The following is a 16,939-nucleotide window of genomic DNA, read 5'->3' as shown; positions in this document are numbered from 1 at the left end:
AAGTCCCTCCCTGAAAATGGCGTCTGGGCGAGCGAGGTTTCTGGAGGCTCTTTTTGCCCCACTCGCAAGAGTTTCACGCAAGAGGACAGTAGACAGACATAGACAGGTCACACTCACAGTCTTTCACCATAAACGTACTTATTCTTTCAAAAGATAGTATTTTTTAAAAAAGATCATTGTGCATTTGGCTATATTCAAAATATCATCTTCATTAATATTTGTAAATGTAAAAATTAAGTTGAACATTTAGCTTATTAAATAATATAGTATTTTAAAATAGAATTTAAATACAGTATTATTACTGTGATTAATTCAAGAATGACAATTATTTAACTTTCACAAACTTTGCCCTAGTAATTACTATATGGAATGAATCTATTATCTTTGGTGAAATTCAAAGCCCTAGTTTGTCAATTTAAAACTTTTTCCTTGGAAGATTACAGTTCAAGATTATATATTGTGTCAAAGAGCTTAGTTTAGAAAGTGATTACAAACCTTGGTTTGATAACTTTTGCAGAAAGATTTAATTTTTCTGAATGTGAGTCATTTCAAGATGTCTTGAAAACTGTATAAACTTATTCATTAAAAGTTTTAGTAGGGAAGAAATGGCTGCTCATACAGAATATTTAGATTTTTTAATATAATTTTTATTTTGATCATAGTGGCTTACATATTGTTGACAATAATATTTTAGGTACATATTTTAGGTACATATTCCCATCACCAAATTGTCCTCTCTATACCTCCATTTTTGTCCTACTTCCCATATCCTCTTCCCTCACCCCCGGGGCTCCTAGAATATGTAGTCCCCTTTGTACCTAGCCTACTACTTAGTAGTCTTGCACCTGTTTGGTCTTGGTGCCTCCCTTATTTCCCCCTCTAACTGTGAGGCAGGACTAGCTAGTTCAAGTTGTGTGGTTTTGTTTGAAGAAGAGAAAAGTAATAAACTAGGGTAAAAGTCTAATACACCGAAAATGGGCGGAATCCTTCTAGAGGCTCTCATCATCGATTTGAGAGATGAAGAAAAAGAAGGTGAAACACTCCACCAGTACAAAAAGAAGTGTCAAATATCCAGTGAGGACTCCAACAATAACGATAAGCACCACAAAAACAAACAAACAAACAAACAAAAAACGCCATGGTCTTGAGATAAGAAACATGGCATAGCACATAAAGAAAGAAAAGAAAAGAAGAGAAAAAAATAAGTATATCTGGGGACAACAACTTCAATAACCACACCCAAACAAAGAAATTGACCAAAAATAGATAGGTAAATAAAAATAATAATAATAATAATAAATGAAGATAAAAAAATAATATATAAAAAATAAACAATGTTTTGTGCTTTTTGTTTTTTTGTTTTTTCCCTCCTGCCCTGGCACAGTAAATATTGGGGTCATTCGAAAAGGAATTCACTTGGCCTAAGAGATATGGGGTTTCTCCGTCCTTGGAGTATATTGTCATGGGATTAACTATAGACTCTGTTCAGGATCATTTACTCTCCCGGTGGTGCTTTTGTGGTGTTTTGAAGACTTCTGGTCCATCCTGGGTGATACAATCAGACCTCTGTGTCTAGAGATCTCAGTATCTGCACAGGTCCAGGGGTGGGACTTATGATGAAGTCAGTCTTTGTGGTTCTAGCAGTTCTGTTCCCTCAGTGTCATTTTAATCCATCTTTTGTGGTGGTGGTCTTGGTCTTTGCACTGAACCTAGGATGGCACCTAGGATAGCGTCTTTCTTTGTGCTTCCAGAAGCCCCATTCCATTACAATTGTCTCTGCCAGACCTTTGGTACTGGGGATCATGGTTATTGTGCAGGTCATAGTTCAAAACCTAGACTAGGGCTTTTTTTTATTGGTCCCAAGATGTATGCAGTCTGGTCATGGTTCTAGCAGCCAGTCATCTGTAAATCGCGATCTTGGCTTTTGGACCTACCAAAGGGTGACAAGTCTTCTGATTTTGTCTTATCCTTAGCTGGTAAGGTAGGATAACCTGCTCTTAGGTCAAGTTGTTCCCATTTTCCTCGTTGTCAGGATATCATATTAGGGCTGACACTTGTTGGTGACCCCGCAGTATTAAGGCTGTCCCGGATGGGATTTGTTTCCTGCAGCTGTTGTGAAGAACTGTGCCATTTCTATGTCTGGGATCCAGGGTTCAAGGTTGGATGGATGGTATCTAATCACCTAAGGTCTAAGTTGATTCCACATGACATATTTTTAAGGTAGGAGATATCCCTGTATTGTAAACAACTGTGAGTTCCTATCTCTAGTAGATAAGAGCTCTTTTTTATATGTAAGATTTCCCCTTTTTTTAGTGTGCCTTTGCAGGGAGAAATGGTACTACATTATATTGCCGGTGCATTTGGGGGTGGAAAAAGAAGAAAATGGAAACAGGTCACACACCCAAAAAAGATAAAAATAGAAATAAAAATATATGTGCTCACACACACACACACACACACACACACACACACACACACACACACATTTGGGGGTGGATAGAGGGGAAAACAGAAACAGGTCACATACCCAAAAAAGATAAAAAAATAGGAATAAAAATGTATGTGCTCACATATGTATATGTAGGACAGACATTTTTTTAAATAAATGAATTAATGAAGTATTTAAAGGACCAAAATGATGCAAAAGACTACCTTACATTTGGGGAAAAGCAGGTAAAGAAGTGATGTAATACAGGTCTTATGCTTATGTTGGAAGTACAGGTTTTCCCATTGTATTTTGGGTTTTTCTTGTGGTGTGTTGGTTCTCAGGCACCTTTCCATCACACCCCCTGACCTTCTTCAGATTGGCAAGATTTGCGGCAGGGAGGTCTTGGAAGAGTTCTTGCATTGGGGATACTTTTGGAACTAAGTCCGGTTTCAAGTAACAGTCCATGTTAGGGGGAGGGAGGGCCGCGCAGCATGAGTCCGCAGGGGAGTTGGCTGTCTTTTCTTGCAGTAGACGAGGTGTGGGTTTGACTGGGTGTCCCTTCGCTTGGGTGCTGGGTACTGGTTCGTTGGGGTAGGAGGTTAATCTTGATGCCTAATAGATTAAGGACTGAGGGTGAAGAGTTTTAATACGGTGGGAGGTCTGGATGGGATTGAGGGGTGAAGGGATAGTTGGATTTTCAAAGGGGGGAAAGGGGAAGGTATTTGGAAGGGGTAGGAAGGGAGAAAAGAGAAAATACATTAGAAAGAAAGGGAGAAGAGAAAAGGAAAAAAGTAAAGAGAAGAATAGAAAAGAAAAAAATAAAAAAGAAAGTAGTGAGAAGAGAGGAGAGAATAGCAAGGGAATGCTAGTTTGCTTGAATGTGTTCGATGAATAGAGCCTGTAGTTTAAGTCTGTACGTCGCAGTTAACTGCTTCGGTGGTCTGACTGGTCATGTGCTTTAATTCCTAAAAGGAGATATAACCTAGAGATAAAGTGTATGCTAAAGAGTTTTCTCGGGGCCATCTCGTAGTGCAAGGTAGGTATGGTATCTCATGTGGTATCCCGAGCTGCCATCTTGGTTTGTCCACCTTTTGTATCCAAGAACACCTGTGGACAGAAAAGCTGAGAGGTTATTTTAAATATAGTAAGATAAAGGCATTAAAACATAGTGTTATGGGATGTTTCCATTGGAGTCAGTGATTTCCCGTGGTATTCTTTACCTGTGTTCCTGTATACGATCTCTAAGGGATTATTGTGGGCCTTGTTGTAGAAGGCTGATTACATACCTGTTCTCTCTATGCTGCTATTTCTGGTGTTGCTGTTTTCTTTGTGGCATAATGTGTAGTCAAGAGTTTGCATTGTTCCTTTTTCATGTATTTTGGGCACTGTTCCCGAGTATATGTTGACTATTACAGTGTTTGGAGTTTCTACCCTGTTAAACCCTGTTATTTGATTGTTAAGTATTAGTTGTGTATAAGATGTATGTTCTAGGTGCTTCAGAATAGTGCTACCATTCTGTGTTTATCTTTTTTTTTGCATGCAAAAGGACAGTGATTCAAATCCCGGCATCCCATATAGTCCCCCTAGCCTGTCAGGAGCGATTTCTGAGCATAGAGCCAGGAGTAACCCTGAGCATTACCGGTGTGACTCAAAAACCAAAAATCATACAGACAAACAAAAAACAAATAAACAAAAAGTATACAAATGACATAAATACTTTATAATACAATTAGTGATTTGATAATATAAATATAGTTTAAAATTTTCATAAGTTGTGTGAGTGCTAATTGCTGCTAAATACTTAGGATAAAAATGAAAATAAAAATATATGTGCTCACACACACACATTTTTGGGTGTGGACAGAGGGGAAAACCCATAGATGAGTGAGACCATTTTGCGTCATTCTCTCTCTCTGACTTATTTCACTCAGCATAATAAATTCCATGTACATCCATGTATAGGAAAATTTCATGACTTCATCTCTCCTGACAGCTGCATAATATTCCATTGTGTATACTTACCACAGTTGTTTTAGTCATTCGTCTGTTGAAGGGTTCTTGGTTGTTTCCAGAGTCTTGCTATGGTAAATAGTGCTGCAATAAATATAGGTGTAAGGAAAGGATTTTTGTATTGTATTTTTGTATTCCTAGGGTATATTCCTAGGAGTGGTATAGCTGGATCATATGGGAGCTCGATTTCTAGTTTTTGGAGGAATCTCCATATTGCTTTCCATAAAGGTTGAACTAGACGGCATTCCCACCAGCAGTGGATAAGAGTTCCTTTCTCTCCACATCCCTGCCAACACTGCTTGTTCTCAATTTTTGTGATGTGTGCCAATCACTGTGGTGTGAGGTGGTACCTCATAGTTGTTTTGATTTGCATCTCCCTGATGATTAGTGATGTGGAGCATTTTTTCATGTGTCTTTTGGCCATTTGTATTTCTTCTTTGTCAAAGTGTCTGTCCATTTCTTCTCCCCATTTTTTTGATGTGATTAGATGTATTTTTCTTGTAAATTTCTGTCAGTGCCTTGTATATTTTGGAGATTAGCCCCTTATTTGATGGGTATTGGGTGAATAGTTTCTCCCACTCAGTGGGGGGGCTCTTGTATCCTGGGCGCTATTTCCTTTGAGGAGCAGAAGCTTCTCAGCTTAATATATTTCCATCTGTTAATCTCTGTTTTCACTTTCTTGGAGAGTGCAGTTTCCTCCTTGAAGATGCCTTTAGTCTCAATGTCCTGGAGTGTTTTGCCTACGTTTTGTTCTATATATCTTATGGTTCCGGGTCTGATATCGAGGTCTTTAATCCATTTGGATTTTACCTTCGTACATGAGGTAAAATGGGGGGTCTAAGTTCAATTTTTTGCAAGTGGCTAGCCAGTTATGCCACCACCACTTGTTGAAGAGGCTTTCTTTGCTCCATTTAGGAATTCTTGCTCCTTTATCAAAAATTAGGTGATTGTATGTCTGTGGAACATTCTCAGAGTATTCAAGCCTATTCCACTGATCTGAGGTCCTGTCTTTATTCCAATACCATGCTGTTTTGATAACTATCGCTTTGTAGTAAAGTTTAAAGTTGGGGAAAGTAATTCCTCCCCTATTCTTTTTCCCAATTATTGCTTTAGCTATTCTAGGGTGTTTATTGTTCCAAATGAATTTGAAAAGTGCCTCATCCACATCTTGGAAAAAATGTCATGGGTATCTTTAGAGGGATTGCATTAAATCTGTACAATGCTTTGGGGGAGTATTGCCATTTTAATGATGTTAATCCTGCCAATCCATAAGCAGGGTATGTGTTTCCATTTCTGCATGTCCTCTCTTATTTTTTGGAGCAGAGTTTTATAGTTTTCTTTGTATAGGTCCTTCACATTTTTAGTCAAGTTGATTCCAAGATATTTGAGTTTGTGTGGCACTATTGTGAATGGGGTTGTTTTCTTAATGTCCAATTCTTCCTTATTATTATTCGTGTATAGGAAGACCAATGATTTTTGTGTGTTAATTTTGTAGCCCACCACCTTGCTATATGAGTCTATTGTTTCTAGAAGCTTTTTGGTAGAGTCTTTAGGGTTTTCTAAGTAGAGTATCATGTCATTTGCAAACAGCGAGAGCTTGACTTCTTCCTTTCCTATCTGGATTCACTTGATATCTTTTTCTTTCCTAATCACTATAGCAAGTACTTCCAGTGCTATGTTGAATAGGAGTGGTGAGAGCAGACAGCCTTGTCTTCTGCCAGAATTTAGAGGGAAAGCTTTTAGTTTTTCTCCATTGAGGATAATATTTGCCACTGGCTTGTTGTAGATGGCCTTACCTATATTCAGAAAGGTTCCTTTCATTCCCATCTTGCTGAGAGTTTTGATCAACAATGGGTGTTGGACATTATCAAATACTTTCTCTGCATGTATTGATATGATCATGTGGCTTTTATTTTTCTTGTTGTTGATGCTGTGTATTATGTTGATAGATTTACGGATGTTAAACCATCCTTGCATTCCTGGGATAAAACCTACTTGGTCATTGTGGATGATCTTAATGAGGCATTGAGTCCTGTTTGCCAGGATTTTATTGAGGATCTTTGCATCTATGTTCATCAGCAATATTGGTCTGTTATTTTTTTTTTTGGTAGCATCTCTGTCTGGTTTAGGTATCAAGGTGATGTTGGCTTCATAAAAGCTATTTGGAAGTGTTTCCGTTTGTTCAATTTCATGAAAAAGTCTTGCCAGGATTGGTAGTAGTTCCTCTTGGGAAGTTTGAAAGAATTCATTAGTGAATCTTTTGTTTTTAGGCAGACATTTGACTACTGTCTTGATTTCCTCCGTAGTGATGGGGTTGTTTAGATATGCTACATCCTCTTTATTCAACCATGGAAGATTATAAGAGTCCAAGAATTTATCCATTTCTTCCAGGTTCTAATTTTTAGTGGCATACAATTTCTCAAAGTAGTTTCTAATTACCCTTTGAATATCTGCCATATCAGTAGTGATCTCTCCTTTTTCATTCCTAATACGAGTTATCAAGTCTGTCTCTCTCTCTCTCTCTCTCTCTCTCTGTCTCTCTCTCTCTCTCTCTTTCTTTCTTTTTTAGTTTTTCCAGTGGTCTATCAATCTTGTTTATTTTTTCAAATAATCAACTTCTGCTTACGTTGATCTTTCGGATTGTTTTTTTGGGTTTCCACTTCATTGATTTCTGCTCTCAGCTTTGTTATTTCCTTCTGTCTCCCTATATTTGGTTCCTTTTGTTGAGCACTTTCTAATTCTATGAGTTGCGTCATTAAGCTATTAAGGAATGCCCCTTCTTTCTTGATGTGTGCTTGCAAAACTATAAATTTTCCTCTCAGTACCACTTTTGCTGTGTCCCAAAACTTCTGATAGTTTGTGTCTCTATTGTCATTTGTTTCCAGCAAGGTTTTGATATCCTCTTTGATTTTATCTTGTACCCACTGGTTATTCAGTATTAGGCTGTTTAATTTCCAGGTATTAAAGTTTTTCTTCTGTGTCCCTTTGTAGTTCACATATAATTTCAGGGCCTTGTGGTCAGTTAAGGTAGCCTGTAAAATTTCTCTCCTCGATATTATGGAGTTTTGTTTTATGTGCTAGCATTTAGTCTATCCTGGATAATGTCCCATGTACATCAGAGAAGAATGTGTATCCAGGTTTCTGGGGGTGGAGTGTCCTATATATATCTACTAGGTATCTTTCTTCCATTTGTCTTTTCAGGTCTAGTACATTCTTGTTGGGTTTTGGTCTGGTTGACCTATGAAGTGTTGGCAATGCCGTGTTGAGGTCTCCCACAATTATTGTGTTGTTATTGATACTATTTTTCAAATTTGTCAACAATTGTATTAAATATTTTGCTGGCCCATCATTCGGTGCATATATGTTTAGGAGAGTGATTTCTTCCTGCTGTACAAATCCCTTGATTAATACAAAATATCCATCTTTGTGCCTTATAACTTTCCTGAGTAAATTTTTGCATCATCTTATATTAGTATGGCCACTCCAGCTTTTTTATGGGTGTTGTTTGCTTGGATGATTTTTCTCTAGCTTTTATTTTGAGTCTATGTTTGTTCTGATTATTCAGGTGCATTTCTTATAGGCAGCAGAAGGTTGGGTTGAGTTTTTTGATCCATTTAGCCACTCTGTGTCTCTTAACTGGTACATTTAGTCCATTGACATTGAGAGAAAGAATTGTCTTGGGATTTAGTGCCATTTTTTTTTTTATCGAAGTTTGGTGTCTCTGTTGGTTAGTCTTGTCTTAAAGTGGGTCTTTCAGTTTTCCTTTTAAGACAGGTTTTGAGTCTGTAAAGTTTTTGAGCTGCTGTTTGTCTGTGAAACCATGTATTCTTCCTTCAAACCTGAAAGTGAGTTTTGTTGGGTGCATTATTCTAGGCGAAGTATTTATTTCATTGAGTTTTGTCACTATGTCCAACCACTGCCTTCTGGCCTTGAGTGTTTCTTGTGACAGGTCTGCTGTAAATCTCAAGGATATTCCCTTGAATGTAATTTTTTTTTGATTTTGCTGCATTCAGAATTCTTTATCTATGGTATTCATCATTGTGTACTAGGATGTGCCTTGGGGTGTTTTTTTCTGTGGTCTCTTTTAGTTGGTACTCTTCAGGCATGCAGGATTTGATCTCATGTATTCTTTAGCTCTGGTAGTTTCTCTTTAATGATGTTCTTGACCATTGATTCTTCCTGGAGATTTTCTTCCTGGGTCTCTGGGACTCCAATGATTCTTATGTTGTTTCTGTTGAGCTTATCATAGACTTCTATTTTCATCTGTTCCCATTCTTTGACTAATTTTTCTATTTTTTGATCATTTGCTTTAAGGCTTTTTTCCAGTCTCTTCTGCTGTATGGAGTTGTTTTCATCTCATATTCCAGTGTACTAATTTTATCCTCAGCTGCTGTTAACCTGTGGGAAAACTCATCCATGTTTTTCATCAATTCATCTACTGAGTTTTTTAGACCTGTTATTTGACCTGAAATTTCAGTTTCGAGTTTTCTCATTTCTATCTTCATATTCTCTTGGTTCTTATTAGTGTTCTCTTCTATACTTTCTTTGAGTTCTTTGAACATCTTCCATATTTCGACTCTAAACTCCTTATCTGAGAGACTGACTAGTCAGTTGGCCATCTTCATCTGAGTTGCCATCTTCATTTTCTATGTCTGTTGCTGGCCTGCATTGTTTCCCCATTAACACACTTGTGGGTTTTTCTACGTGTTGTGGTTGTATTCATTGGCTCCTCCCTTTCTGGGCATGTAAACTCACCTCCAGGGAAGGCTAGCTGTCCGCAGATGAGCCACACACAGGAAGAAATCAGGCCGAAAATGCAGCACAGCACAGAAGACAGGCAGATAGGGGTTCTGGCATCTGAGTTCCAGCAGAGTTCAGCAGCTTCCCCTTTCTGGGCGTGTAAACTCACCTCCAGGGAAGGCTAGCCATCCACAGAGGAGCCACACACAGGATGAAATCAGGCCGAAAATGTATCACAGCACAGAAGACAGGCAGATAGAGAAGGCTAGCCATCCACAGATGAGCCACACACAGGAAGAAATCAGGCTGAAAATGCAGCACATCACAGAGGACAGGCAGATAGGGGTGCTGGCATCTGAGTTCCAGCGGAGTTCCCAAAGTTCTTAATAAATATGAACTAAAGCTAGTCATTCAACTTCTAGGAACTTATCCTTTAATGTATTCTCACATAGACAAATGACTATGTGGAAAAAATAATCATTAGAAATAACCTGAATGTCCACAATTAGGGCTTTTGTAAAGTGAATGATGATACATTCATAAAGTGTCGTGAGTTTGAATTCAATTCAGTTGTATACAAGGCAGATACCCAACCTGCTGTACTATCTCTCTGGCCCTCATATACCACTTTTTTATTCCCTTGATTATCTTATTCATTTCTTGATTTTAAATACCATGTAAGTGTGTGGATGATTCCAAAAATTTATCTGTCATTCATCTCGCTTTCCTAAATTTTTCTTTTTTACTCAGTGACTATTTGGAACCTCTGCAATGATGTTATAAAAGACATCTCATACACAACACATGTAAATTCTTGATTTCTTGATTTTCCTCCAAATTTTACTTACTTTATAGCCTTTCCTAAAATTCCATCCTTGATTGACTCTGTCCAAAATTTGTAGGCATTCTTTTTCTCACAGCAGCATTTCAAATGGTTATGAAATTATTTTTGCTACCAAAGTGTCAGCTACTATTCTGGTTCACACTACCATCCATCATTTCTGTCTGTATTATTGCAGTAGCAATAATTAATCTATATTTTCTTTGTATGGTATGATTGCATTAGTAATTAGATGATATATGTAATATATTGAATAAAAGTAAATATTCTTAGAACTCTGCGTTGGATCCATTTAATTTGCAGTATAACCAAAGATCCTACAATGGCCCACAAAGATACCTGTTATTCTTTTGCATTCAACTTCCTCTATTTTGGTTTCTTTGATACTTCATGAACATATGTATATTTTCCTACTTCAGAGTATTTTCCTTTCTTGAATATCCTTTCTTGCATATGTACACAGTACACAGTTTTGTGGATAGTAAGCCTTTGTTCTCTGTTAATCTGTCATCATTATTTTTTATCTTTATTTAAGCACCATGATTACAAACATGTTTATAGTTGGGTTTCAGTCATAAAAAGAACACCCCCCTTCACTAGGGCAATATTCCCACCACCAATGATCCCCTAACCCTTCTCCCCCAGCCCCTGACTGTATGTATTTGAGACAGGAATTCAACTTTTCTCACTCTCACCATTCTCATGATAGTTGTTAGTTAGTTATTTCTCTAACTGCACTCACCACTCTTTGTGGTGAGCTTCATATCCTGAGTGGTCCTTCCAACTCTCATCTCTATTGTCTCTGGGCATTATTACAATAATGTCTTTTATTTTTCTTAAAACCCATGGTTATTATTTTTAATAATAAACTATCATGACAACTTTATTGCATTACCTTTTAAAATTTTTAAATGCTTAAAATAGTTTTATGATACCTTAGTACACATAATGAGATTCCATTTTACTGACCAGAATATGTCTATTTTCCTCAATGATAGCATCTCAGAATCTAGAATATGCCTAATAACTAAATAAATCAGTCTTTCATACAAATATCTATTTCTAGATTTTCAATTCTGTTCCATTTCTGAGAGACAATTTTTATTTCATTGTTATCATTTTTATTATTACAGATTTATAGTATGATTTAAAGTTAAGGAATACTATTCAATACTATTAATCTTTCATACAAATACGTAGGTTCAAAGTTTATATATTTATTTAATTTTATAAAAATTGGTATATTTATATAAAACATTCTTTTAGGTGCATACACTATCATAAGACAATGAGCGCAATTCATAATAATGGGTATTAGAAATAAATAGGGAGGTACATTGGGAGGAACAGTATATAGGTTAATAATGTGACTTATTCTTTTGATAATAAAGTTAATAAAATTTATTTGACATGTGGTACATAGTTATAGAGACCTAATTCTGAAATTCACAATTTTTTTGTAAAAATCTTAACTGAATTTCCAAGATGTTTTATATATTGCCACTAGGTGGCATATACTTACTGATAAATTCTAGAAGACATGCTTTTAAAAAGTTGTTTTAATTCCCCAAACTCAACTAAAGTTTACTGTGACTTTATGTTGGATTCACTTACTTTTTTCAAGAAATTTTAATTTAAATTGTTTAGCTATATCAACTTATAGACTGTTTTTCACTATAACTTTTTACTTAACATTTTGATTTATGAAAATATCTTAAATCTGCTAATGTAAAATTATTTAAATTCCAGTGTTTATCCATTTATATCTGACAACATATTTTCTTTGGTTTTATCATGAAATAACTTAAGAAATACAGAATTTCTGAATTTATATGTGAAGTATATTTTATTTGATTATATATTTTACAATTTTTATTCCTTATAAATCATTGTCTTAGTATTGCATGTGAATTCTATATACACTGAGATTTGGCAAATAAATACTGAAGAGAATGCAAAACTCACTGATTGTACCTTTAGAAACCTTTTATTCTGTGGGTGGAGACAGTCATGAAAACAATTAAAAAGAAAGCAAAACTTTTAATTAATTTAAAATAGTAACTGTAAAGGAAACAGTTGATACTAATTTGGAGACTTAAGAATAAAATGGAAGATAGAGATAGCATTCTTTCAAGTGTATGACCTAAGTTTGATCCTTATTATCCCATATGGTTCCCTGAGCCCACCATAGATATAGTAGATATATCTGTTAGAGACATACAGTAATACATATACTAAATGTTAGAGATATACAGTAATACATATAGGTTCAGAATGTTAAAGCACCTGCCCAATAAGTAATGATAGTGTTTCAAATTCAAACACTGGTGCAATTATTGCGCATTGAGGGCATCACAATATATCTACATTTACAATCTCTAAGCAAGAAGAGAAGGGAAGATTGCTCAGTGGCTGAAAGTGCTCATGGCATGTATGAGACCAAGAATTTAATCCCTAGTACTACTGAATTCATCATTCTGATCCTATTGGTACAATAGCCTGTAAATTCAGAACTGGTGAGAAAAAGATTTAAACATTTAGTAAAAACTGTTTTATTTAAATATGATAATTCTGCTATGCTTACCATGCTAGAAAAGGACATCTGTTATTTTATTTAATACTTGTGACGTGAGCCTTTTAATGTGTATATTATTACCTATGTTTTACAGATGAAGAAAATCGGCACTGAATTTAAGGAACTTTTGTGACTTTATTAATTTTCTATCAAAATCCAAATCTACTTGTCAGAGGAATTGTCTTAAAATTAAAAGCATGGTTTCTAAAGTACTATATTACTTAAAGGGATCAAGTTTTTCATAAGATATTAATATTTATTTCTCATATACATTGAAGTTCTGTCTAAGGCCAATGGTATTGGTACTTTCAACTTCTGTCCAGAGGGGGACAGTCAGAGAATGAGATAAACAAACATGTAAGAAAACATACACATGAAATGTCCAAGCATTTGTACTACCGGGGAGGCCCGAGAGGAGCTCACAGATTGTTCATTTATTTAATGCAATATCACTCCCTCACTCTGGTTCCCAGTGAGAGTTGTGAGTGGTTTTTTAAATTGACAGAGGTATTAAGAACAGTTAGTAAATACATCTAAATTCAATGGAAAAAAATAAAAAAGAACCAAAAAATAAATAAGTTTAGTGGATGCTTGAAGAGCAGACATTCGGGTATTTCACATTGGCAATCAGCAGGCACCCTTAAAGTATAGAGGAAAGTCAAAATAGTTTCATATCTACTTTTCTCTTTGTTGCCGATTACATATAGTAGACCCTAAAATGTATTATTCTATTTTTTTCCTGGATGCAATTTTGTTGCCTTGTAATCTATTTTATTCTTTCCTTTGGCATAATTTAGCATCTCTATCCTGACTTAAGTTGTTTATCCCAGAAGACTATCCCATTCTTTGGGTTCAGTTTTTGTCAGGGATAATCTTTCACAGCGTTCTTAACATTTTATACTTTTTTGAAAACTGAGATAAAATATTTTAGTGAATAAAGAGTCTGACCTTTCGACTTTCAATACAATTTCCCACCACAATAAGATACCAAACTCTAATATGTCATGCAGTACTTAAATTAGATTTAATACTAGCTCAATGAATTAATGATGTTAAAGTTATGCATAAAATTGTATATTAAAATATTTTTTCTGTGTTTCTGTAGCCAGAAAATTGTAAGAAAAAGAAGAAGTGGCTTAAAGGTGCACTTGAAGAAGCAGACATTCTGTATGGATATTCTCCTGAGCAAAGACTGAGAATGTGCTACCGAACAAAAGAGGGTATATATTTTTTACTATTTACCACTTATGTAAGGATTTATTCAAACACATGATTCCAAAAGCAAGTCTGCACATAGTTTTCTCTTTTTAGGGAAATAGTAAATTTTGTTAACTAAAAAGTAATCTTTGTGCTGTTAATAGTCTGTATTTTGTCCTTCGAAATAATTTCTGATGACCAAACATATACTCTAGTTTAAATGAAGAAATTTTATTTTGCTCTCTGTCATCGTCTTAGCTTGCAGACAATCTACATAGGTTATTTGAGTATATTTCAAATCACATTTTTAAAATTAGAAGTGGCTTTAAATTATTATTTAAATTATTATTCTGGGACAGATTTTTAATTAGTTGTATTGTATTATTTCAGAACAGAGTATGTAATTTTTTCCTACATAAATTCAAGTAATAGATAAAAATAATCTTCAACATTTTATAATAGTTCATTTTTAATTAATTAATTATTTTATTTTTGCTATTTTGGGCCACACCCTGTGATGCTCAGGGGTTACTCCTGATTATGTGCTCAGAAATCACTCCTGACTTGGGGGATCATATGGGACACCGGGGGGATCAAATCAATGTTCGTTCTTGGCAAACGCCCTACCGCTGTGCTATAGCTCCAGCCCCTTTCTTTTATTTTTTGATTTGTATTTGTTTTGTTTGTTTTCTTTGTTTTTGTGCCACACCCTCTCTACTAGGGTTTACTTCTAGCTCTGAGTTCAGGGGTAATTTCTGGCTGGGCTTAAAGGACTGTGTAGGGTACAAAGCAAGTTCTCTACTCACTATACTATTTTTCCAACCAAAGTTTTCTTGAATACTAAACATTATGGTATAAGATTTTCAAACTTATATATTTTTTTAAAGTGCGTCACATCCAATGTGGCTCAGGGCTTACTCCTGACTCTACTCATGGATCCCATTGGCAGTGCTCAGGGGACCATATAGAATGTTGGGATCAAGCCCAGGTCAGCTGCATCCAAATGAAGCACTCTAACAGTGTAAATCTTCCAGCCCCTTCAAACTAACATGTTTCTTTTTGATTTTGCTTTTTGGGCCATATATGGCAGTGCTCATGGCTTTGTGTTCAGGGACATTCATGTTGGAGCTTGGAAAGCCATATAAAATGCCAAGGATTGAATTCGGGTGAGCAAAAAATAGAAATGTACTACTGATCAAAGAGGGTGTCTCTCCAGCCTCAAACTAATTCAGTAGAATGATAATTATAGTAGTTATAACACATTTTAAAATTTGAAATAGTTATTCCTTAAAATATTTTTCATAGTTATTTTTTAACTTTCTTATGCTTGGTGGTGATAATAATATATATTTTATAAGACACATTCTCACTTAATTGTGTTAAGCTCTAAACTGAATTGCGTTATGGGGAGTTAAAAAGAAGTAGACTTGAAAGAGTGGAAGAATCACAGGCACACTACTCTAGTTTATTAAGACCAGAAAAAGATGCATTTATTACCGCAACATGATTTTTACTCCATGTGCGGAGAATATAGTATTTCCTTTTATTAGCAATAAATATTGAATTTATTGTTACAAATATAATTTTATGCTTTGTTTGAACAAGGATATATTCTTTCTTTTTAATTTTATTTTATTGAAATGGTTGTGATCTACAGTCTTTAATGTTGAATTTCAAATATATGCTGAGTCACGGCCATTCCCACTACCATTGTTGACCTCCCTCCATCAATGAACCCAGAATGCATCCTATACCACCACCCTTTGCTCCCTAGCCTGACAATATAACAGGCCCATTTACATTCAGATTTAGATTATTAAAGTTTAGGTCTCTTGATTCTATTGTTGTTGACATTGGCTTGGTTATTTAGTTCTGTCCTTATTTTTCTCCACCAATGCACCTGATCCCACTTAGCTCCTAGCCCCCAGCCTTCCTTTCTTCTTTTTTTCTTAGTTTTATAGAAAAATGCACAAATATGTAGTAAAACAAAGTAATCCATGTTTGTAGGTTCTATGAAAAAGTTCTTACTTTAAAAAGTAAGAAAAAAAGTGTGTGTGTGAGACAGGTTTTTTGTTTGTTCATTTGTTTATTTCTGCAGAGGCACAGCAAAAGATGGGAAAAATAAAAAGAAAAAACATTTGCCCTAAAAACAGGGAGACCCTACTCATGAAGCATCCTGCCATAATACCAATTGCAGGCTCTGGGCATACTAAGTTGTCTAACCCCAATGTCTTTCTTTATTGTCCCAGTAAAAGTTTTTCTCAGTCAGAAAAGTCACTTCTCATAGTTTGAGCTCCTGTTTGTTTTTTTTTTTTTTTTAGTTTCATTAGTAACTTTTATTTCTCACAACATTACAAGGTAACTACCACAAGTATGCCATTTTAGAGATACATTTCTTGCTAAAGGTCATAGGCCTTGTGAATATTAGAGTAATACACGAAAGTTGTTATTCATTATTCATTTTTTAAAATAATATTTTATTTAAACACATTGATTACAAACATGATTGTGGTTGGGTTTCAGTCATGTAAAGAATACTCCCCTTCACGAGTGCAACATTCCCATCACCAATGTCCCAAATATCCCTCCTCCCACTCCACCCACGCCTGTACTCTAGACGAGCTTTCTACTTCCCTCATATATTCTCATTGTTAGGGTAGTTCTCAATGTAGTTATTTCTCTAACTAAACCCATCACTCTTTGTGGTGAGCTTCATGAAGTGAGCTGTAACTTCCAGCCCTCCTCTCTTTTGTCTCTGAAAATTATTGCAAGAATGTCTTTCATTTTTCTTAAAAGCCATAGATCAGGGGTGGCGAACAAGTTCGACACAAAGAGCCAAAATTTTAAACTGTGAGAGTCAGAGAGACACACCACACAGTGACCTGCCAAAAAAGACAAACACTCACACAAAAACATATAATTGTAACAATAATATATTAAACACGTATTGTATTTTGCCATTTTGAGTGAGGGTAAAAATCCTGTTCGCCACTTCTGCCATAGATAAGTGACCCCATTCAATGTCTTTCTCTCTCCCTCTGACTTATTTTGCTCAAAATAAAAGCAATAGTTATCAAAACAACATGGTATTGGAATAAAGACAGATCGTCAGATCAATGGAATAGGCTTGAGTACTCAGAGAATGTTC

General features: G+C 35.5%; 1 protein-coding gene across 1 annotated transcript in view; it reads left to right on the top strand.

The window, feature by feature from the left end:
- Positions 1 to 16,939, top strand: part of ZCWPW2 (zinc finger CW-type and PWWP domain containing 2) — a 118,499-nt gene that overhangs the window by 41,424 nt on the left and 60,136 nt on the right. Inside the window, exon 3 of the mRNA XM_049766476.1 lies at positions 13,700 to 13,814. Within this exon, the coding sequence (XP_049622433.1) occupies positions 13,700 to 13,814 (115 nt within the window). The remainder of the gene's footprint in view (positions 1 to 13,699; positions 13,815 to 16,939) is intronic.

The sequence above is a fragment of the Suncus etruscus genome, chromosome 20 (genome assembly GCF_024139225.1).
Source record: "Suncus etruscus isolate mSunEtr1 chromosome 20, mSunEtr1.pri.cur, whole genome shotgun sequence".
In the NCBI taxonomy this organism is placed as follows: domain Eukaryota; kingdom Metazoa; phylum Chordata; class Mammalia; order Eulipotyphla; family Soricidae; genus Suncus; species Suncus etruscus.
Note: the sequence above shows the minus strand (reverse complement) of the source record. Positions and strands in the feature narration are given on the sequence as shown.